This window comes from Microcaecilia unicolor, chromosome 2 (genome assembly GCF_901765095.1).
Source record: "Microcaecilia unicolor chromosome 2, aMicUni1.1, whole genome shotgun sequence".
Taxonomy (NCBI): domain Eukaryota; kingdom Metazoa; phylum Chordata; class Amphibia; order Gymnophiona; family Siphonopidae; genus Microcaecilia; species Microcaecilia unicolor.
Genome location: NC_044032.1, coordinates 450,965,105 through 450,987,751, shown reverse-complemented (window position 1 = coordinate 450,987,751; position 22,647 = coordinate 450,965,105). Strand labels below are relative to the sequence as shown.

General features: G+C 43.9%; 2 protein-coding genes across 3 annotated transcripts in view; both read right to left on the bottom strand.

Moving 5' to 3' along the window:
- Positions 1 to 2,771, bottom strand: part of LOC115461243 (probable N-acetyltransferase camello) — a 37,387-nt gene extending 34,616 nt beyond the window's left edge. Inside the window, exon 1 of one of the 2 annotated variants that reach the window (XM_030190936.1) lies at positions 2,728 to 2,771. The gene's annotated coding sequence lies outside the window, so the exon portion shown is untranslated. Of the gene's footprint in view, positions 1 to 2,193; positions 2,241 to 2,727 lie in introns of those variants that run through there. The other variant, XM_030190935.1, reaches the window with a different exon arrangement.
- On the bottom strand, positions 1,601 to 19,144 carry LOC115461244 (probable N-acetyltransferase camello). The gene is made up of 2 exons (XM_030190939.1): positions 18,832 to 19,144; positions 1,601 to 2,809 (listed from the first exon to the last, which is right to left on the bottom strand). Exon 2 carries the CDS (start codon positions 2,801 to 2,803, stop codon positions 2,135 to 2,137), a length of 669 nt encoding a protein of 222 aa, XP_030046799.1. The 5' UTR covers positions 2,804 to 2,809; positions 18,832 to 19,144; the 3' UTR covers positions 1,601 to 2,134.
- Between the last annotated feature and the right edge of the window lie 3,503 nt (positions 19,145 to 22,647).

Genomic DNA, 22,647 nt, shown 5'->3' with positions numbered 1-22,647 from the left:
GAACCTTTTCTCATTCTACTATATGTTTTTTGACATATGAAAGTAGTATATCTCACTGGCACTTATCGAACTAATTGACAGGTGACATGCTCACTGCTGTGCTCTCAGTCATCAGAAGCGAGATGCCCAAGCAAACCCACACTCTGCCCAAACCATACCCACTCCACGCCTCCTACAATGTCACTGGATATGAGATACCCCTGCCAAAGCCCCACCTCTTTTGCATAACCACACCTTGCCCTGCCTTATTTTTATAGCCCTGCCCTAAAGCCCCACTCTCTTTTCCAAGTGGTCATCATCTGTGAATTGTTACAAGTCACCCTGGAATTAAGATGCAAATAATAACAATAATAAAGCCCCTTCCCTGTAAAATTGTACTGCTACTTCACAATCAAATTGGTTGGTAAAATATATTCATTGCTGGTTATTTGTTTTGTCATAGTATCTTAAATTTCTCACAAATTGTAAAGTTCCCTGGAAAATAAGACAAGTCACAGTGCCTGTACACCACTACCCCATGATACAGAGTTGCTGTGTCCTCACACTTGGTGAAATGTGAACAGGAGCACTGGGGCATCAACTGCACAAAGTAACAGGAGTTAGAAAAATAAAACCCAACTTATTGCAGACCATTCTAGTTTTTCTGTCAAGAGTACAGACAGCTGAATGGTCCTCCACATCCTTGAAGGCTAAAAGCAGATGGCTGTTACCCACTTGCAGGAAAAGTGGACAATGGAATATTATTAAATATGTGTATTATCTCTGAAAAATGAAAAAGAATTTGGAAATGCTGAACTGCTGCTTTAAGCATTCAGCACAAAATTCTTTATTTTTATGGTAATAGAAAAGGAATGTACAACTCTCCATTGGTGGGTTGGAATAAGGAAAAACTATCCTGGCACTTGCCTGTAAGGCTGACCACATGTCCAAAGAAGAGTACAGAAATCTTCTACTGTGCTGAACTCTACAATCTTCCTTCAGTCATTGCTAATTAAATAATTGTATTTTAATTTACACCAGACCATTCTGCAGTGACTTTCATCCATGTCAAGTCTGAAATATAAGTACCTTTCCAGAATACTGCATGACTAGGAGTTGAACACTAAGATCCCATTGAAGAGATCTTGACAGTGGAAGGAGAGGTGCAATTTTCAGTAGCCTGCCTAGATAAAAGTAGTATCCATGTACCTGATAATTTTCAACCCCCCCCCCCCCCCCCCCCCCCACAAAGTTAGTTTCTCTTTCTCTTTTTATTACCTACACCCTCAAAGTCTCACCAGTGGAACTGACTGCCTAACTGTTAATACTAGTCAGTACATGCAGCAGAGAATGTGCTTTTATGTTTCAGATGGATGAGGGTCACCATGGACCCACAGACTTTCCTCCTATTTTTACAGGTTAGCTGCATAAAGGAAAATATACCTGCGTGTGAAAAATACAGGCACATATTTTCCCTCCCCCTGAACTTCCAGAACACCCTTTTCTCCATGGATAAATATAGGGGTCCTTTTACTAAGGTGCGCCAATGGATTTAGTGCATTCTAATGATTAGCGTGCACTAAATAAGGCGCCAATTATATTTCTGTGGGCATCTTATCATTTAGCGCATGCAAACCGTTAGTGTGCACTAAATCTGTTAGCGCACATTAGTAAAAGGACCCCACAGTCATATAGATGAAACTTGGTAGCGCTATTTTAATTGTTCAGTGGGGGAGGCAATTTTCAAGCCTGTGAATCTAGATGGATAAATTCTTAGTTATCAGTTAGCATTTTCTGAAACTTGCCCTCCTGTTTCTGGTGACAGAGTACGTGAAAGCAATAATGCAGAAATGGATCCCATATAAAAAAGGCTACTCAGAGCAGCCACTTTTAAGAAACTGGTGTACTTACATAGCACTAAAAAACAAATTCTGAAATAATCTCTTTATCACATGATTTCATAGGATTGTAATGCACTGTAGACCCCATTTAATGAAGCTCTATATAATGTGAGATCACTTGCAGTCAAGGGCTGCATTATATGGGGTCTACAGTTTTATTTCTATCCACCAATTTCTCTCAAGGTTAAATAAACTTACACGCATTTCAAAAAGTACAGTTGATAACATTTTGGACTACCCGAATGATAAACTCATCACGTCTCATGTGAGAAGTCGTATCTGTATTTTGAAATAGTAAAGTTAACCAACTGACCATATAGTGTTGGAAGGATAAAATCAAGATACTTTTTGAATCCCACGCTTTCATACATCTTCTGAGCCACATGCTGTACCACTAAGGTGTTCAACACAATGGATTTACAGCCATGCTGGCGAGCAAAACCGATCACTGTCCTGCACAATGCTTTGGCAATCCCCAAACCTCGGTAGTCCCTCCTCACAGACATGCGCTTTAGCAAAAGTTCCTCATTTTTTTCTTCTGACAGTTTCACGGCCACTGTGCCTATAATGCTGCCTTCTTCTGCTTCCACCACCCAGAAACAGGAATTCTTGCCTTCTATGTATGTCTTCCGGATGTTGAACAGGTCTTCCTTTAAGCAGCGTTCAATATAGAGGAACCAGATGTAACCAACAAGTTGCCTCCCAGCAGCCAGGAGCAAAGTGATAGCCAGGATGGGCAGAAGGAGAGACTTGGAGCTCAGAAACAGGAGACAGAATGTGGACATAAAGAGCATGATTACCCATGGCTGTTTAAGTACATGCATGCAAACAGCAGGCATATACTCACTCATCCCTGTAGCAAAGAGCTCTCGCACAGTCTCATAATCCAAATCGTCATACTCTCGGATTCGATAATCCACCATGGTGCTCTATAAAACAGAGAGGCCACAACAGCTTGCTATACAAATTGCACAGGCAGAGCAGCAGAGATCAATGAGTTGATACAAGTATATTGAAACATCAGTGTCTTAAGCTCAGGTTTTAAACTGAGACTCTTTCTATGGCATCAGCTGAATTGAACTTTATAAGTACTACCACAGTGAGAATTAAAGTATATGCTTCTAAAACACACAGTAGTACTTTGTGATCAAAACGTAACAGATCAGCTTTCACTGAGATTCATCTGTCATTTGCAGATTCCTTAATTATTCATATGTAGGGGGGATACAATGGCATTAAGGTCATAATGAACATTATTGAGAAGTATCTTTATTTGATTATCAGTGAAAACAAGGATATTACATAAAATAATCTGAACAATAATGTATTAAACCAAATGAAAAACTCCCCATGTCCCTAAGAATTTAACCCCCCCCCCCCCAACCCAGCTACTCTCATGGTGAGTGTGGAAAGGATTTTAATCTACAAAGGAAAAAGAAAAGAAATAATTAACAATAAACAACAAAATTGTGCATTATTTTACCATAACACATGTCAAAGGTTCCATGAGATGCAAGGCATGCAGAACACCAATAATGCAACTTATATTGAACTTCACAAGCTGTATTATTCCAGGAAACGACACCAGCTCAAAGCTGGTATTATTTTTCCTGCCAAATACTGTTGGGTTGCCAACATATGGCCCAATGATACCAAAAGGTCCTTCTGAAAAGGGGCCAGCACAGTAAAATCTAAGTGATTTCTGGGTCTTCCTCCTCCAATCCTGCAAAGGCCTGGGGGACACAATAGTGATAGATCTTTGAGAACAGTATTTGTTCCTCTTATGAACAATATAACTATCTTCCTTTTCCAGAAGAAATTACTTTTTGTGTGCATTCTTCAAGGATTACAATGAAGTATTACCAATATTTACTTTTATTTTTTTTTTAACTATGAAAAGTGTTTGTTTATTTTGTCAAAATTCTGTTTTCTTTCAGGTTCCTCAAGGATGTCTCTAGATCTACAACTGGGTTCTGCACACAGGAGTAAACCATTGGTTGAAAGCACCATCCAATGGTGTACTCCTGCAATTTTCTTTGAAATTTGAAGTTATTTTTACCACCACAGTGCTCTGAGACACTCTTCTCCTCTTTTGCATGAAGAACCCAGCTGTACAGCATTCCTGAGGCAGGCGTCTACACTGCCGTGTCAAGTCTTTGAGTGTATTTCCAATAAATATCATGCATAAGAATGATCACGTCTCCCTTGTGTCTTTTGGAAGTGCCAACCTAACCTACTCTTTGGTTTATTCTGCGACGGTCATATGGATCGTGTTCCTCCACTTCTTATGGCCGTTCTATCAGTTCTGTTTGGAACCTCCACCAACACTGTTGATAGTGCTATCCTATCTGTAAATAACTGAAAAAAAAAAAAGGAGATTCTTTCCTAAGTGTTAGGAAAGAATCTCCTTTTTTTTTTTTTTTTTTTAGTTATTTATAGATAGGATAGTGTTATCTACTATTCTTAAGAATGACTCATCATGATACCTTGGTAGCTATACAGTTCCCCAGAAATTAATTTTAAAAGCAAAGCTCCTTATCTGAACCCTAAATTGTAAATTCTTTCTCTGCTGCTCAAACTTCTACAATCTTTACAACTCCCAAAATACCATTTTCAAGCCACCACACTCCATCGCTCTTTATTTTTCACTTTCTCCTTTAATCTTAAAGACTTCACCCCTCCCTTTTTTTAAGGTCAGTTTCCAGGTTTCCTCTCTCTCTCTACAATAGATTCCCTGCTCTCATCAGCTATCAAACTAAGGGAGCCTCTTTGGAACGTAAAGCCTCCAGCACATCTAAAAATTACCCAGTTTCTTGTGGTTTTTTTTACACAGAGAATTAACCTGGAGTCTAGTACAGTAATCAGCAATAAGCAACATATACAGCCCCATTTAAAAAGGGTGTATAAGTTGAAGTGAGACTCCAGGTCAGGCCATCTCAAGTTTCATTAGTGTTTCAGAATAGAATCTGCAGACAGAGGCTGTTCTAAAATTACAGGAGAAATGGACGTTTATGCACCATAAACATACATTTTAGGAAAAAAAATCATTGAAAATTTCCATGGGTTAAAAACCAGTACCGTTTATATTTATAAAATGGCAAAGACAAAATGTGTATTTTCCCAGTGCTATCACAGAAACTGGTATCCCCTACCAGTTTAGTGGCGGGGGACGATGACATAAAAAACATTGTAGGATTAAGGGGCAAGTTACCCTGATCCTTCAAGTGGAGCGCAGCTCAATAGGAGCAGTTTCCCAAACCCTAAAATGTGCCTGGTTGCAGGAATACATTTTGAAGTTGATCTGCTAGGACACCCACATTTATTCCCCCTTCTAAAATGGAGAATAAATGTGTTTTCTAGGCATGCCCTAGTTACTAGTTCACATACTCTTTCCAGTTGCACGCAATTGGGCTTTTGACATGCATATCCTGGCTTTGTAAAATGGGAACTTAAGAGGAGTGGCCTAGTGGTTAGGGTGGTGGACTTTGGTCCTGGGGAACTGAGGAACTGAGTTCGATTCCCACTTCAGGCACAGGCAGCTCCTTGTGATTCTGGGCAAGTTACTTAACCCTCCATTGCCCCATGTAAGCCGCATTGAGCCTGCCATGAGTGGGAAAGCGCGGGGTACAAATGTAACAAAAAAAAAAATAAACTTTTTAAAGTGCAGCATTATGCACATTTCAAATGCACATATCCCTTCTAAAATGACCACCATAGTAACACAGTAAAAACAAACAAACAAAAAGAAAACAATAAAGACCTGCATGGTCCATCCCGTCTACCCAAAAACATATCCTGCTTTAGTCTGTGGCCCAGGAATGGAAGAGACACAAGGCGGGCTTACTTCCCAATTACTGAACACCACCACTCCTTACCATAATACATCAAGAGAACAATCTGTTCTGAGGATTTATAACAAAAAAAAAAAAAATCAAGGTTTTAAACATTAACTCAATCTCTCAAACATCCAATCATCTTGGCTTTTCGATCTGCTAAACATGTTTGTCTTTGGAACTGCTTTCCTGTTGCGATTCGCCTTATGAAGGATTATTTTATCTTTTGTAAAGCCTTGAAGACTTATTTGTTTTCTTGATGTTGCTATGATTTTATTTAATTTTAATATTATTAACTTTTTTCTTTTTTTAAGAGTTTTTGCTTTGCTGTTAATTACCTTATTTTGTTATTCCTGATGATTGTGTCAGTGCCAATGCGGCATTTATCAATGGTCAGCCAGGTTATATCCTGTTTGACTTAGTGCAAGAGATGTTGTGGACAGGAGTGGCATCCAGGAGAGGAGGACTGGTAACGGAGGAAGCTGGACACAGTGTACCCCGGGTACTTGGTGAGCCAGGGACAGTGAATTGGCTGCCCTGGGGTAAGCTGGTACCAGGAGATGACATCGAGGACTATTTGGGTCCCTTTGAGAGGGTAGCAGTAGAAGCAAGTTGGCCCTCGGAACAATGGACTATCCGTCTGGCTCCAGCATTATCAGGAGAGGCCTTAGCTGCTTTCAGGAGTTTATCCCCTGCGGAGGTGGCGGTCTATGCGCGCTTGAAAGGCACTATTCTGGACAGGTATGGGGTGAGTAAGCACACCTATCGTAGGAGGTTCAGGAGCTGGAGGTGGACCGAGGGGGACACTCCGAGAGCCCTCGCACAGAAATTAATGGACCTGGCGAACAAATGGCTGGAGCCTGACAAGAGATCAGTGTTACAAGTTATGCAAGAACTGGTCCTAGAACAATTTTTAGAAGCCTTACCTGAAGTAATAAAAATAGACCTGATAAGGAAAGGGTGTGATACATTGGAGAAAAGTAATAAAGGGTATGGAATGTTACCTAGAATCTCAGTGCTCTGGGGGGAACAGAGAGGTTGGTCAGGAGGTGAAAAATAAACCTCTTAGGGGTTTTCAGGGACACAAGGAAGCTGGGAGCGGTGAAGTAAGACAATGTTACCGGTGTGGGTAGCAGGGCCAAATTGGGGTTGACTTCACGTTCTAACCCGCATCCACTCAGTGGGTGGAGATTGGAGGTATTCCTGTGGAGGGGCTCTTGGATGAAAGGAGGGAGTAGGCTGGTCTCAATACAGTGCATTCATGGTGCCACTTCCCGATACCCAATGCGCCTAGTAGAAATTAAGGATACAACTGGTATTCAAGAAATATGGGTGGCCGTACTTTATTGCATTTGTATCCCACATTTTCCCACCTTTTTGTGGGTTCAGTGTGGCTTACAATATGAGTTAAATGTTGGAAATACAATTTGTTACAGATTGGTTATGGATTACATTATGCAGAGTTATGCGAAACAATTGAGGTGTCGTTAAGGAATGTAACAATGGAACACAAACATTGAAACTTTGGAAGGAAACAATGGGAGTTTAGAGGGTGATAAAAAGGCAAGAAGACATATGGTATATATTTTTCTGTGAGTAAAGGTATGAGTGATGTGATATTACGGGAATGAGAGTTCAGAGGTGAATGTATGATGCATTAGTGAACAGTAAGTGTGGACTTTATGTGTTTTGTTTCTTTCCGTAAATTTTTTCAAAAAGATGGGTCTTCAATAATCTGCGGAAGGAAGCTTGCTCGTTGATTGTTCTTAAGTTGCGCGGCAGTGTATTCCAAAACTTCTGCGGCTTCCCCAGGACTTAATTCTGGGGAGGGACTGGGGTCCTTTTGCACAGTATTTAAGTATTTAAAGAGTAAGGAAGGTTGGGTCACTACCAGAGCACAGGAACAACAGGCAAGGGGGGTCACAGGTTTTTCCGTTCCATCTAGATCTCTTTGGGGCTCTGGGAAAAACCAGAAAAGGGTCCTGTCAGAAAAAGAGGGCCCAGTTACAGAGGAGGGAAGATCTGAATAGGCAGGAGGACTTCCGGAGGATGCGTCCGGGGTACTAGAGAGGTTCCCTTATTTTGCTAGGAAGCAGGGAGCAGATGATACCCTAAAATATGCCTGGGAGCAAGCAGGACAGGAGGGCGAATATCCTCATTTCATAGTGGATAAGGATTATTGTTTCGGGTGACTCTCTTAGGGCCAGAGCATAGAGTTCAAAAACAGTTAGTAGTCCCTTGTGGGTTTCGGGAGCTGATTATGAGGCTAGCCCATGATCACCCCTTAGGGGGCCACAAAGGGGCACAGAATACTCTTTCGCAGGTATTATATCGCTTTTACTGGCCTGGGGTGTATAAGGAGGTAGAGCAGTTTTGTAACTCCTGTGCTCAATGCCAAAAGGTGTCCGAACATAGCCCAGAGAGAGCGCCCTTATGTCCTCTTCCTCGTATAGGATCCCCTATAGCGTGTCTGGCTATGGACATGATTGGCCCAATACTAAAATCTAAAAGGGGTTTTCCTACATCTTGGTGGTAGTGGATATGGCCACTCGATATCCATGGGCAGTGCCCCTCCGAAACACCTCAGCAAAAGTGATCGCTTCTCATCTGATCCGTATCTTTTGTGAGGTGTGGTTCCCAAAGGAAGTATTAACAGATAGGGGAACAAACTTTCTCTCACATACACTAGCACAGGTATGGGAGGCCTTTGGGATCCATCACCTTCAGACGGCTGCTTACCATCCGCAGACCAATGGTCTTGTTGAGCGTTTTAACAAGACTCTGAAAATGATGTTAAGGTGGGGTCTGGGTTCTCACCATGAGTGGGACTTGTTACTTCCATTTGCCCTTTATGTTTATCGGGAAAGTATTCAGGCCTCCTTGGGTGTTTCCCCCATTCGAGCTAATGTATGGGCATGCACCCCGGGGGGTGCTGGATATACTAAGGGAACAATGGGTACCCCCTGAGAAGCAGGATACAGGGGTGTCTGACTACCTGGGGGATTTAAGAGGGCGTTTATATAGGTTAAGGGAGTGTGCCCAATAACAGCTGGAAAGAAAGCAAGATGCACAAAAGGTTTATTATGATAGAAGAAGTATAAGGGACTTTTTGGTAGGGGATAAAGTGCTGATACTGGTGTCGGATTCCCCTCATAAGTTCACTAGTCGCTGGAGAGGGCCGGCTACTGTAGAAAGGAAACTGGGGCCCGTGACCTATGAGGTGCGGGGGGAAGTTGCAGACTTATCATGTTAATGTCCTAAAACCCTGGTTAGAAAGGAGGTGTTTGTGGGGGCAGGAAGTTAAGGAGCTAGAGGACGATTTCGGTCCTCAGATTACTGAGATATTTCAGACCAGTGAGCCTCAGATCGCGGATATTCTTGGGGATCAGCAAAAAAAAGGGAGATGCAGGACCTCCTGGCAGGCTTTCAGGATGTACTAACTCTGTGTCCCGGGAGAACTCACCTGGTTAGGCACAGGAAGTGGAGGGAGAGGAGCAGGATTGGGAGAAGGATTCTAATCAGGGTGATGAGAAGCCCTGTGAGGAGATAGAGAGATGGAATGGGATAAAAGGGAGGAGATAGAGAAGAGTGAGGAGGAGAGTATGGAGGTGGCTGCATTCACACAGACTGCTGGTGCTAAGGTGAGGGGTTTCTTGGCCAAGGTATTTCCTCAACTGTCTGGGATAGGAAAGACAGAATTGATGCAGCTGGGAAGAAACCTGTGGCAACAAGCAATTCAAAAGGTTAAGGGTGCTAGAAGCTAAATACTGTGTGTTGTGAGGAACTAATGATTAACGGGCTGATTAGTAACGAACTAAGAAGAGAAAGATGGTGTTAGAGAACATTGGACTATGTTCAGCAAACTGACAGGAAAGCTCGGTCTGGCATTGTGAACGTGGCAATTGTCAAAGAGTTTATGATGATACAGTTTATTATACTACTAATTTAACATTTCTAAAGCGCTACCAGGGTTGCACAGCGCTGAAGTCACTACAACTGAATGGATGTGAATAAAAGAGAACTCTTTATTATAAGACTGTTGGAGTTTCTGTCCATTTGTTGGGGTCATCACTGAATGGTGAGCTAACTGAACAGTCACTCACAGAAGCTGTGGCTGGAGGGGCAGAGAACTGGAGTTAACCGGTGCTGTGAGGGAGGAAGCATTTCAGCTAAGCAGGGTTGACCTGGGCCGGAGCGAAAGGGGGACCTGCTGACAATATACATATATATTTTTACTATGCTTCTTAATTAGACTTTCTTTGTGTTTATGTCCCAGTGTGTACTGCTTCATTGTTCACCTTGATTGTGAGACTGCTATAGGAGGCTTTACTCAGCTATTACATTGGATGGTATTCATAATTATATTTATATAGCTTTTGTATCCTGCTTCGATGAGACCCCAAACTATGTAATAAATTAGCAAAACTTACACAAAAATAGTTTGAAATTTTGTATCACATTCACCTGTTCTTATCAAACTTTGAACAACAAAGACTTCAAATCTCCCAATAGGGACAAATACCAAGGTACAGCATCAAATTACAATCTTAACTGGGAGTAAGATATTATCATTGGTCAGTAATACTCCAAAATAATGGAGAAAATCTACCGATTCAAAAAAACAAAAAGCAAACCCCTCTTTTCACTAAATAGAAGAGTGAATGAACATACAAAAATGCTGTATCAAAAATGCATCAAAATCGTACATACTTTATTGAATCAAAATAAACTTTAAAGCTACACCCCCACAAGTAAGCTTACTGCATAGTGTCCAAAATTCAAAGGAACGTGTATATATATATATATAACATCCTCTCTCTTTCTCTGCATATATCCAACAGACTGCTGAAACCTGCCATTTCTTTCTCTATAATATCACCGGCGTAATCTGTGGCAGGTATCTTGCTATATAAACTATTCTAAATATATATACACAAAGTAGCAAGTAAAACTAGTATAGGTTTTTTTTATATAATTACTAGTAAAAAAGGCCCGTTTCTGACACAAATGAAACGGGCGCTAGCAAGGTTTTCCTTGGAGTGTGTATGTTTGGGAGAGTGTATGTGAGAGTGACTGTTTGAGAGTCAGAGTGAAAGTGTGAGTGTGTGAGAGAGAGAGTGAGTCTGGGTGTGAGTGTGTTTGTGAGAGAGTGTGTGTGAGAATGAGAGTGTGTGCAAGTGTGTATGTGAGACACAGTGTGAGAGAGAGTGTGTGTGTGTGGGCAAGAGAGAGAGTGTGTGTGAGACACAGATTCTCTGTGAGAGTGAGTGTATGACACCAAGCGAGTGTGTGAGTGACTGTGTGGCACATAGAGAGTGAATGTGATACAGTGTGAGACAGAGTGTGTGAGAGTGAGAGTCAGAAAGACATTGTATATGAGAGAGAGAGTGTGAGCCGTGCCCTCCCAATCCATGGCCATCTGTCCCCTGCCCCCTCCATTCATCCTTTTCCAGCAATTCCCCTCTGTCCCTGAGCCCTGCCCTCCCAATCCATGGCCATCCATGTTTGTCTGTCACCTGCCCCCTCCATTCATCCCTATCCAGCATTTTCCCTCTCTGCCTGAGGCCTGCCCTGCAATCCATATCCATCCATGCCCATCTGTCCCCTCCATTCATCCCTATGCAGCAATTCCCCTCTCCCTGAGTCCTGCCCTTCCAATCCATGCTCCTCTGTCACCTGGCCCCTCCATTTTTCCCTATCCAGCATTTCCCCTCTCTGCCTGAGGCCTGCTCTGCAATCCATATCCATCCATGCCCATCTGTCCCCTCCATTCATCCCTATCCAGCAATTCCCCTCTCCCTGACTCCTGCCCTTCCAATCCATGCCCATCCATGCTCATCTGTCACCTGGGCCCTCCATTTTTCCCTATCTAGCATTTCCCCTCTCTGCCTGAGGCCTGCTCTGCAATCCATATCCATCCATGCCCATCTGTCCCCTCCATTCATCCCTATGCAGCAATTCCCCTCTCCCTGAGTTCTGCCCTTCCAATCCATGCCCATCCATGCTCCTCTGTCACCTGGCCCCTCCATTTTTCCCTATCCAGCATTTCCCCTCTCTGCCTGAGGCCTGCTCTGCAATCCATATCCATCCATGCCCATCTGTCCCCTCCATTCATCCCTATCCAGCAATTCCCCTCTCCCTGAGTCCTGCCCTTCCAATCCATGCCCATCCATGCTCCTCTGTCACCTGGCCCCTCCATTTTTCCCTATCCAGCATTTCCCCTCTCTGCCTGAGGCCTGCTCTGCAATCCATATCCATCCATGCCCATCTGTCCCCTCCATTCATCCCTATCCAGCAATTCCCCTCTCCCTGAGTCCTGCCCTTCCAATCCATGCTCATCTGTCACCTGGCCCCTCCATTTTTCCCTATCCAGCAATTTCCCTCTCTCCCTGAGTCCTGCCCTCCCAATCCATGCCCATCCATGCTCCTCTGTCCCCTGCCCCCTCCATTCATCCATTTCCAGTAATTCCCCTCTCTCCCTGTGCCCTGTCCTCCTAATCCATACCCATCCATGCTCCTCTGTCCCCTGCCGCCTCCATTCATCCTTTTCCAGCAAGTCCCCTCTCGCCTTTCCATGACCCCCCCCCCTCGCATCCATGCTACTCTCTCTCCCATGTCCCAGCCTGGCCCGCCCTCTTCTCCCCCCCCCCCCCCCCTTCGCATCCATGCCTCGCATCCATGCATCCCTTTTTTTTTTATTATTCTTTTTAACTTTACCTCCGTGGCGGTTCGTGCAGCGAAGCGTCAGGGAAGGAGGCGGCGCTCCCGACGTCTAGCTTTCCCTTCGCTGTGTTCCGCCTTATTTTGAAGGCGGAACACAGCGAAGGGAAGGCTAGACGTCGGGAGCGCCGCCTCCTTCCCTGACGTTTCGCTTCCCGATTTGTTTGTTTTTTTCGCGAGGGCGGGGCAGAGACGGCTGGCTGGCTTGAAGGCTTCACACCACCAATCCACGAACCCTACAGCTTCAGTGACGTCAGATGGCTTCAGGGCATGGCTTCAGGGCTTCACAGAACGTTGTCCTCATTAGAACGTTCACGGTGCGTTTTATTATATTAGATTTTAAGCCATGTTATAGGGAGGAAAAGACCTCAGGCATTCGGATCTTTCTTGTGAACTTTTATTCACAGAACTGCCATTGGAACTTCTTCACTGGTCTTAAAAACCTCCAACCGTTAATTGTTTTTTTTCCTTTCGTCTCAAGAGGAATTTTTCTTCTATACAGGTTTTATATTAGCGTTTGCTTTTCATATGAAGCTTTCCACTGAAAGGACATCACATAATATATAGGAGAAGGTATACAGACACTTATCTTAATTCCAGGATTTTTCTCAGTGGTTATCCCACAGAGCATCTTCGTTTCACGAACAGCTTCTTCGGGAGACAACCGGCAAATTATTGGTCATTTCAGTACAGTCTCTCCAATCCACATGACCTATTTACCGACTCACTGGTGCTTCTTACTAGCAGCTCCCTATAACATGGCTTAAAATAATTATATAAAAAAACCTATAGGGTCATTCCAGGCCAAGTGATCTAAACCTTCCCACCATCATTTCTCCAATTTTGTTCAAATTTTATCTGTTGCGCGAGTCAGGTGTTAAACGAAGTTTCCCAAAATTTGAGGTCTCTAACTGCAATAGTTGCAGATCTAGACCCCCTTTTCTGAAAGGTTGTCAGTCCATGAGCGCACATTTACCAAAATGCCATTTTTGGGGTCTAGTAAAATCCAAACACATTTATAAGAATGGCTAAAAAATTCAAATCCTGTACAGTTTTTGATGCTAATTCCGATGAAATACATTTTAACCTTATGGATGCAAAATCCAGTCAAACAAGTTGACTCAAAGTGTGCATCAAAATTGGTCGCAACTCATCGGAACATATTTGGACCAATATTCAGACCGCAACAACTTCCATGCAAACAAAGATACGGACTTGAAATTTTGAACAAGCATTATGCTTGTGCTGGACATAATACTGCCAGATTTGCAACTAACCAGCATCTATAACCACCCTGCAGGATCTCTTCAAAGTTGGCACTGTCAGCGCAAATGGTAAAATATACCAAAGTTCAAAGCCAATTATTAAAAAAGAGTCTGCCTGAATCAGCTTGTGAACAGTATCATCTGAAAGAGAAATTTGTGCTCTACAACACTGATATGTTTTTGTTTTGCAATGCTACCATTAAGTAGCCATTTACTCAGGTCAAAGTATGCTATATTTAGTACGCTTGATGCGCTAATTTTTCTTCATTTCTAGGAAACTGAGTCTTAATAGTCGCTTAAAAGTATTGATATAATTATTTATTCATTTGTATTTTATTTGTTGATTGTCCAGTCGTTTATTGTGTGCTGTTATGGTGGATTGCAAATGTTTGTGAAACGTCAGTTGAACAGAAAGATGCTTTCATAAGCTTTATGCATCCTCATGGTCCCGCTACTTCATTTTATTGGCCAGCAAGACGCGATACTTGCTGGATCCCAGAACAACTTATCATTGCTGTTATTCCAGCTCCATCAGTGACATCATCTGGTCGGCAATATAGTTTCCCTGAAACCGTTCTCTTGCAGATCAATGATGCTTTCAGAATGATGAAGTAACTGAAGAAGGCAGGCTTGGGAACCTGCAGTAAAGATACCCACCCGTGGCTGTTACTGCATGGCTATCGGGCGATGGGGATGCTGGTTTCAATGTGATAACCAGTAATGGCTCAGCCATCATGGACCAACGCAATACATCGCGCACACAAAACAGAACATACTTTGACCTGAGTAAATGGCTACTTAATGGTGGCATTGCAAAACAAAAACATATCAGTGTTGTAGAGCACAAATTTCTCTTTCAGATGATACTGTTCACAAGACCTCAAATTTTGGGAAACTTTGTTTAACACCTGACTTGTGCAACAGATAAAACTTGAACAAAATTGGAAAACATGATGGTGGGAACTTTTTTTTTAATTTTAGACCACTTGGCATGGAATGACCCAGTGTGATGATCTGAGGATGCTTTACTGCCTCAGGACTTGGAAAACTTGCCATTATTGAAGGACCCATAAATTCTACACTGTCCAGAAGATTCACAACAGGAATGTCTGGTCATCTGGCTGAGAGCTGAAGCATTAATTGGGTTACTCAGCAAGACAATGATCCAAAACACAAAAAGCAAGTCTGCATTGAATGGCTGAGGAGAAATAGAATTAAAGTTTTAGGTCAGCCTAGTCAAAGACTTTACTTGAATCCAGTAGAGATAATGTGGCAGGACCCGAAACAAGCAGTTCATGCATGAAAACTAATTAATGTGTCTGAATTAAAGCAGCTCTGCAAAGAAAAGTGGGCTAAGATTCCTCAACAGCCATACCAAATTACAGGAAACATTTGGTTACAATTATTGCTGCTAAAGGTGGTGCAACCAGTTATGTTTAGGGGGCAGTTTATTTAAACACTGTGTTAGTACCCAATCAACTCCTGATCATCATTTCCTGTCCCCAGGCCCAGGAGCTCAATGCCATATGGCCATTTTGACAATAGTGACTTAAATGCACTTACTGATATTGCACCCTAATGTTCTTAGAAAAGGGCAGGAGTCCTAACCCTTATCCCTTACTTGTCCTGTCTGTCTGTCATAAGGAGGAGGAGTGGCCTAGTGGTTAGGGTGGTGGACTTTGGTCCTGAGGAACTGAGTTCGATTCCCGGCACAGGCAGCTCCTTGTGACTGTGGGCAAGTCACTTAACCCTCCATCGCCTGCTGCCTTGAGCCTGCCATGAGTTTGAAAAAGTGCGGGGTACAAATGTAACAAAAAAAAAAAAAAAATTAGATTGTAAGCTCTATCGAGCAGGGACTGTCTCTCCATGTTCAAGTGTGAAGCGCTGCGTACGTCTGGTAGCGCTATAGAAATGATAAGTAGTAGTAGTAGCTTATATAAAGTTCCCAGGAAGAGATCCAGTTTCTTAGTGCTATAATGCACAGTCTCTTCCCTGGTCTTCACTCTCAGGTCACCTGCACGCTCCTGGTGGAATTCTGTGCAAGCGCACAATGCAGAATTTCTGTATCAAATCTCCTACTAGCTGCCTAAAGGAAAAAAAAAAAAACCTTGTGGATTTCACCTAATTGCTCTATGGCTGCCACCTTCATGCAGGGTCCAGGAGCTAGACACATTTCAGCACCATGGGGCTTTTAAGGTGTTTGAACCTTCCAAACCTGTATTCTCATGCTATTCTTGTGAGAGAATACAAGCTCAGTACAAGAGTACAGGCACTGTGGGGAACAAACATTGCAAGCAAGCCACACGGCTGGTGTCTGAATGTGTTAGCTATTCTAAGCAATAACTATAGGAAGCCTGCAGGGATGGAGCAACTAGACACCAGTTTTGATTAGGAACAGGTTGGTTGCTTGTTTGGTTGAAGTGGGGGAGGTGTGTGTGGATTGCTAATCTGCTTGGGTGGGGGGGCAATCTGGTTCTCTTTTTCAGGGGAATATAGATGTTGCTAGAGGGTGAGAGCAGGTGGGTAGACAGCTTGAAGTTGAGGTAGGCTGGCTGACTGCTCTGGCACCAGAGGACCAGTTGGAGAGAACAACAAGGACAAGAGGCGCATGCAGAGAAAGAGTGGGAGAAGGGACAGGAAGGGGAAAGAGCAGGAGTGAGGAATGTCACTATATGATTCCGGTTCCATTTTTGTGGCTTTTAATTCAGTAATCCATAGGGCCCGAGAAGAGCTGTGAACTGCCAACAGCAATGAATTGTTAAACTTGTTGCCACTATTGCTACAAGTACTAGTAGTGGTAGTTACATGAATTTATAAAGAAAAATCCTCGAAAATCAGAACATCTAGATTATGATGACTATTACAGTACTCCTAGGGAAAGACTGCACTAAATCGTACATCTTTGATAAATTATACATTTTCTGTATCATAATTTAATTCATTGATACGTCTTTTGGTCACGATAAATAATAGCAGAGCTGGCGCTAAGGGAGACTTGAGGGGAATGTCCTTGATACAGCTCGCACTTGAGCGAAACATGCATGTCGCATAACAGAGCCCCTGGGTCTGATATGAAAAGATAAGTAAAAATATGTAGTAAAAAATATATAAAAATGTAATAATCGGGTGAGCCGATGAATAAGTTGGTGCTAATTACATTGCTACATGTACATCTTGAGCAATGAGCACCGCTGAGGTCACCAAAATTATGTAAAAGTGAAAGTATCATACTGAAGATTCTGTGGTTTTGAAATAAGTTACCTATTGCAAAACATAATGCTGGCATTAGAGGCAATGAGCGCTGGACTAGCATGCCTTTAAGGTGTGCAGAATGTTCAGAAGGCTCTAGCACTGGAAACAATGTGCATGCCAAAGATGGCAGCAAACTGTATTTAAATGTTCTCAAACAGATGTTAATGAGGCCATTTGGTATTCCCTCCCAATACTAATGCTGCCCTTAATGATGGAAACTTACTGCCAGCTCAGAGGTGACAGTAAAGGTTTTGAAGAGAGGATTTTTTTCAGAATTTTTACTTTTAAACTGCTGGCTTTGTCTTCTTATAGAAGCAGAAGGAAACTCATGCAGCCTATAAACGCCAATAGTGAAAAACAAATGTATGCTTTAACTATCTGTATTGCTTGAACTCGCACACATCATTCTTCTATGTTTAAATATGATCTCAAGTGAAAAGTTTTTGAAACACTTATATTTAAAGGCACAGAAGAATGTTGCCAATCTTTGCTTGCACTTCAGGTCTTGCCTGGCACATGCGCACAAGTTCTGTGGTATATGCAGGTCTTGTGCACATTCACCAAGTACATTCTTCCCCTTGCTTTTGGTTTCATACTTGTATATAATTTGAATATCATTCCTTTGAGCATTGGAAAGCTATGTTTCTGTGCTATTGGCTTTAGCACTGGACCTTTGGGCATCAGAGCAGAATACCTGACCTTGATCACTTAACGAAAACACAGAGAAACCTTCACATACAGAATAAGTGATCACAGACTAGACACAAAGAACAAAAACTGAAGCCCTAGCAGAAATAGAATGCACATTTCCAAAAACTAGAAGAGAAAAATCAAAGCCTTCCCCCAGCTACAGAATTCAAGTTCATTAAAATTTGATATACTATCTACTAGTATACTTTCTGAGCAGTTTATGCAGCTGGCTGCTGGGTAGGCCTGAAGTGAAAGTAAATGGGACCAACCCACCCACATCTACACCTCTGTGCTCAAGCAGTTATTGCCACCATGCCCACAGCTAGGCTCTGTACTTTTCCCTACTTCTGAAATGGGTATGATGAGGAAGAGCATGAATAAAGACTTGGGAAGGGAGCTGGGTCAGAGAATAAATGAGGCTCTAGGGAGGTACACAAATACATGGGCCCAATATAGTGTTAATCTGGTCCTGTTTGCTGTCAGTTTCCAAGCTTGCTTTTGCCGCATTTTATATATTTGACTAGCCGTTAAAACGGGTGAGATTTCCAGCTACCCTCCTCCCTCCGTGCCCCCTGCACTGACCTGACAGCGCCTCTCACCTCCGTGTGAAAGCGCTGCAGGCAGCAGATCGCTGTGCTGCAGCCTGCGCTTCCACACAGAGGTGAGAGGCGCTGTCAGGTCAGTGCAGGGGGCCTGATATGGAGGAGGGCGGAGGCAGGGATGGGGGGGAGGGTGGAAGTTGGTGCGCGCAATGTTCGTTTCCAGGCAGCAGCGTCTGACAGTGACTCCAACTCCCTCTCTGTTCCGCCCTCTGACATCATCACGTCTTGACACGCGGGCTGGACAGAGAGGGACGTCTCTACTGCGCATTTGCAGGTGAGTCGGTCACTTGCCGTTTATATGTTTGATAACATTGTCATTCTAATGTGACTGTATAGATTGCTACCCTACTGCACTAAGCACAATATAATGATAGTATTACATGTATTACCAAATAAAGTGATTAAAAATAAGCATTAGCAGGCCTGGAAGCCGAGTACTGCGTATCCCAGGGGAGATTAATTCAGACACCCGTTTACGATGTTCTAGGGTACACGTGTAACACATATGCATCTTTCCGTTTCACAGAGGTGACCGTAGCCTGTATCACCTGACGAGTGTTCCACAGTAACCTTGCAGCTCTCGACCCACCTGACTCTTTTTAAGTTGTACTTGTCCTTCGCTTCCGTTTCTCAGGCTTCCGGAAAGACCGCCCAGCGTCGCACCAGAATCCCCTCTAACTGATCTTAACTTAAGGTGGACTGCAGAGAGTTGCCTCAGTCTGAAGGAAAGTGCTAGAGAGCTGAGCGGAAACCAGGACACTAGCAGAGGCAAGCTTCCATCCTCACCCTCAAGCGTCTCTGTGCAAATCCTCCCCCTCCCCCTCCTGGTGCATGCCGGACAACAGCTGCTGCAACAAAGGGGTCGAAATAGAAGAGCAGATCTGCGGCCCCTCCTCCCCTCACCCTGCTTACGCAAACTCTAAGCTAAGGGTTGGAGACAATGATGGCCTGACGTCACAAGGCTGAAGCCGTTTTCCCCGCAGCAGGCTCACCCGCCATCTTGGCACACCTAAGCAAAGCAAACAAACAAACTATCAGCTGCTCTGCTGCTGTATCCACGTTGTCGTTGTTCATTGTTATTTTATCTCACACAAGCCGTTAAGCCCATTAAAACAGGCGAGATTTTTTGCTAATGTTCAAGATGTTACCATCATTTCTTATATGTTAATGTAGTATGAGTGAACATTTGATTTAAAAACATCCCTCAGTTTTTGCTGTAAAATATCTGTTCCTCCAGAAACTTTCCATTGCATTGTTTCTTTCTGAGTTGATGATGTCTGCATCTAGGGTCCTTCTGAGTTCCAAGCCCCTCCCTCCTGCCTCCCTCCCTTCCAGTTTCAGGCCTGCCTCCCTCCCAGTTTCAGGCCCCTTCCCTCCCTCCTAGTTTTTTGTTTTTTTTTTAACATTTGTACCCTGCACTTTCCCACTCATGGCAGGCTCAATGAGGGTTAAGTGACTTTGCCCAGAGTCACAAGGAGCTGCCTGTGCCTGAATTGAACTCAGTTCCCCAGGACCAAAGTCCACCACCCTAACCACTAGGCCACTCCTCCTCCAGGCTCCCTCCCTCCTGATTCTCTAATTGGGGTGGCCCTCAACACTGTCGGCAGGGTTGCGGTTAAGCCGCAGAATTGGGCGGCTTTTCGGGAACGGCTGCGGGGAATTTTCGAATCGCGTGGGTTGCGGGGATTTGGGTGGGTTTTTGAGCGGCCGCGGTGCGGGATTGGGTGGGTTTTCGCGGCCGCCGATTAGCCGGTTTTCCCGCTGCCGGGGCTTCTATTGGTCCAGTTTGGTCCAATAGAAGCTTTTCCGGGGCTTCTATTGGTCCAATTTGGTCCAATAGAAGCCTTTCAGGGGCGGGGTTGACGTCAGAGGTGACATCGGGGGCGGGGCTAGTGATGCGGGAGGCGGGGTTAGTGATGCGGGAGGTGGGGTTAGTGACGCAGGGGGCGGGGTTCGGTGACGCGGGGGGCGGGGGTTGGCTGCGGGCGGTTTTTGGGCGGGTTTACGGCTGGTTTTGGGCTGGGAAAATTTTTCCCAGCTGGCAACTCTGACCCTCAAGACCTCTCACCTGCTGCCTATAGGACTTGAACCTGCAGCTCTGCGAGAGCTTTTTCCGGGCATTCTTGCACACTTGCATGATTTGGAGCCCCAGCTGGGCTACTGATGGCTAAGCAGGAGGTAGGAGGTGCTTCCAAACCCACCCTATGTGGGGCTAGCACCTTATTCTGGTTGGGAGTCATGCCACCATTCCTAAGAAAGTATCGCATCGCTGTCCCGCTGTGTGTGAGAGAGACAAAGTGTGTGTGTGTGTGTGTGTGTGTGAAAGAGAGAGAGAGTGTTAGAGTGAGTTCAGAGAGAGAGAGTGAGAGAGTGTGTGTGTGAACAGGCAAGATTTTTTATTTCTGCAATGTAATTGAGAGTGTGTGAGAGTGAGTTCAGGGACTCGGCAGCTGGACTCTTCCTGGTCTGTGGAAAGCTGGAAGCGGTGATAAGCCGGAGGCCGCCCCGTCGCTCTTCTGGTGACATGCTGCCCACACTAGCATGCTGGGCTTAGTCCTCCGGTGAGCAAGACATGGGCGCACCGAAGATGCCCAGAGGCCACTGGTGGAGCCCGGAGGAGGTGCGCCTCCTCCTAGGCCAGATCGGCAGCTCGGGGGCCGTCCGGCTCCTCATGGCCTCCACCAGCCGGCCCAACGAAGCGCTGTGGCGGGACATTTGCAGCGAGCTGGCGGCCCGGGGCTAACCGCACAATATGGCCCAGTGCCGGGCCAAGTGGAAGAAGATGAAGCAGGCCTTGTATTCGGAGAGGGAGGGGTGGCCGCAGGGTCTCTGCTCCCCCAGCTACTACGGGCTCCTCCGCCGTCTCTGGAAGCAGGCGGGCCGGCCCGTGTTTGGCGAGTGACGGCTCCCGGCTGATTTCAACTGCCTCTAACGACGTCGGGAGAGATCTGTGACGTGCCGCGCATGCGCAGAACGTTGGTCACTCTTCATTTATATAGTAGGATATTTAGAAACATGCACTTGTGCAGCATACAGATGTACACAGAGGAACTATCACAACGGAATAACCTTTCATCGATTAGAGTAGTAATTAGATCTAAATCGTAATCATTGTGTGATTTGGAGGGGCTGGTTTTAGGGACACACTAGCAGCAGGTGTTGTATTGGTGCTGAGAGTTTTTTTTACCTAGTAAAGAGCGACCAATGCAGACATCATATTATGAGAATCAGATGCTCAACATTCAGAATTTTTATTTTTAAGTACAAAGGTTGTTTTTAAATCTTAGGTTGAAACCTGGGAGCATTTAAAATCTTTTCTTCCTGTGCATAGATCAAAAGAGAAAGATTGTATGTAGGAACATGCTCCATTTGTGGAATACAGTAGTATATTATAAAAATGCACTTGATATTTTTTATTGTTACTATTTAAAAGAGGATTATTGAATAATGAGGGAAGAGCTATCTTCATGCAGATGAAATTTAATGTGGACAAATGCAAAGTGATGCACATTGGGAAGAATAATCCGAATCATAGTTACCTTAGGAGTCAGCACTCAAGAAAAAGATCTAGGTGTCATTGTAGACAGTACGCAAACATCTTCTGCCCAGTGTGCATCGACGGCCAAAAACACAAACAGGATGCTAGGAATTAGGAAGGGGTTGCAAAATAAGATCAAGAATATTATAATGTCTCTGTATTGCTCCATGGTGCAACCTCACCTTGAGTATTGCATTCAATTCTGGTCACCATATCTCAAAAAATGTATAGCGGAATTAGAAAAGGTTCAAAGAAAAGGAACCAAAATGATAAAGGGGCTGGAACTACTCCCATATGAGGAAAGGCTAAAGAAATTAGGTCTCTTCAGCTTGGAAAAGAGTCAGCTGTGGAGGGATATAATTAACGTCTATAAAATCCTGAGTGGAGTAGAACTGGTAAAATCCCTCTTTCAAAAAGTACAAAGACCAGGGGACACTCAATGAAATTGCATGGAAATACTTTTAAAACAAATAGGAGGAAATATTTTTTCACTCAAAGAATAGTTAAGCTCTGGAACTCACTGCTGGAAGATATGGTAACAGCAGTCAGCATATCTAGGTTTAAAAAAGGTTTGGATAAATTCCTGGAGGAAAAGTCCATAGTCTGTTATTGAGATGGACATGGGGGAAGCCACTGCTTGCCCTGGAATTGGTAGTATGGAATGTTGCTACTAACTGGATTTCTGCCAGGTACTTGTGACCTGGATTGGATACTATTGGAAGTAGGACACTGGGCTAGATGGACTATTGGTCTGACCCAGTATGGCTACTCTTATGTTCTTAAGTTCTGTCCAGAGTTAGCCTAAATGTGACATTTTCCAGTTCTGTGGTATATATTTATTTCTTATTATAGTGTTTGGATCTAAGT

Bases quoted from the DNA above. Each gene is read 5' to 3' on its own strand.
- LOC115461244 (XM_030190939.1), bottom strand. From the start codon at position 2,803: ATGGTGGATTATCGAATCCGAGAGTATGACGATTTGGATTATGAGACT.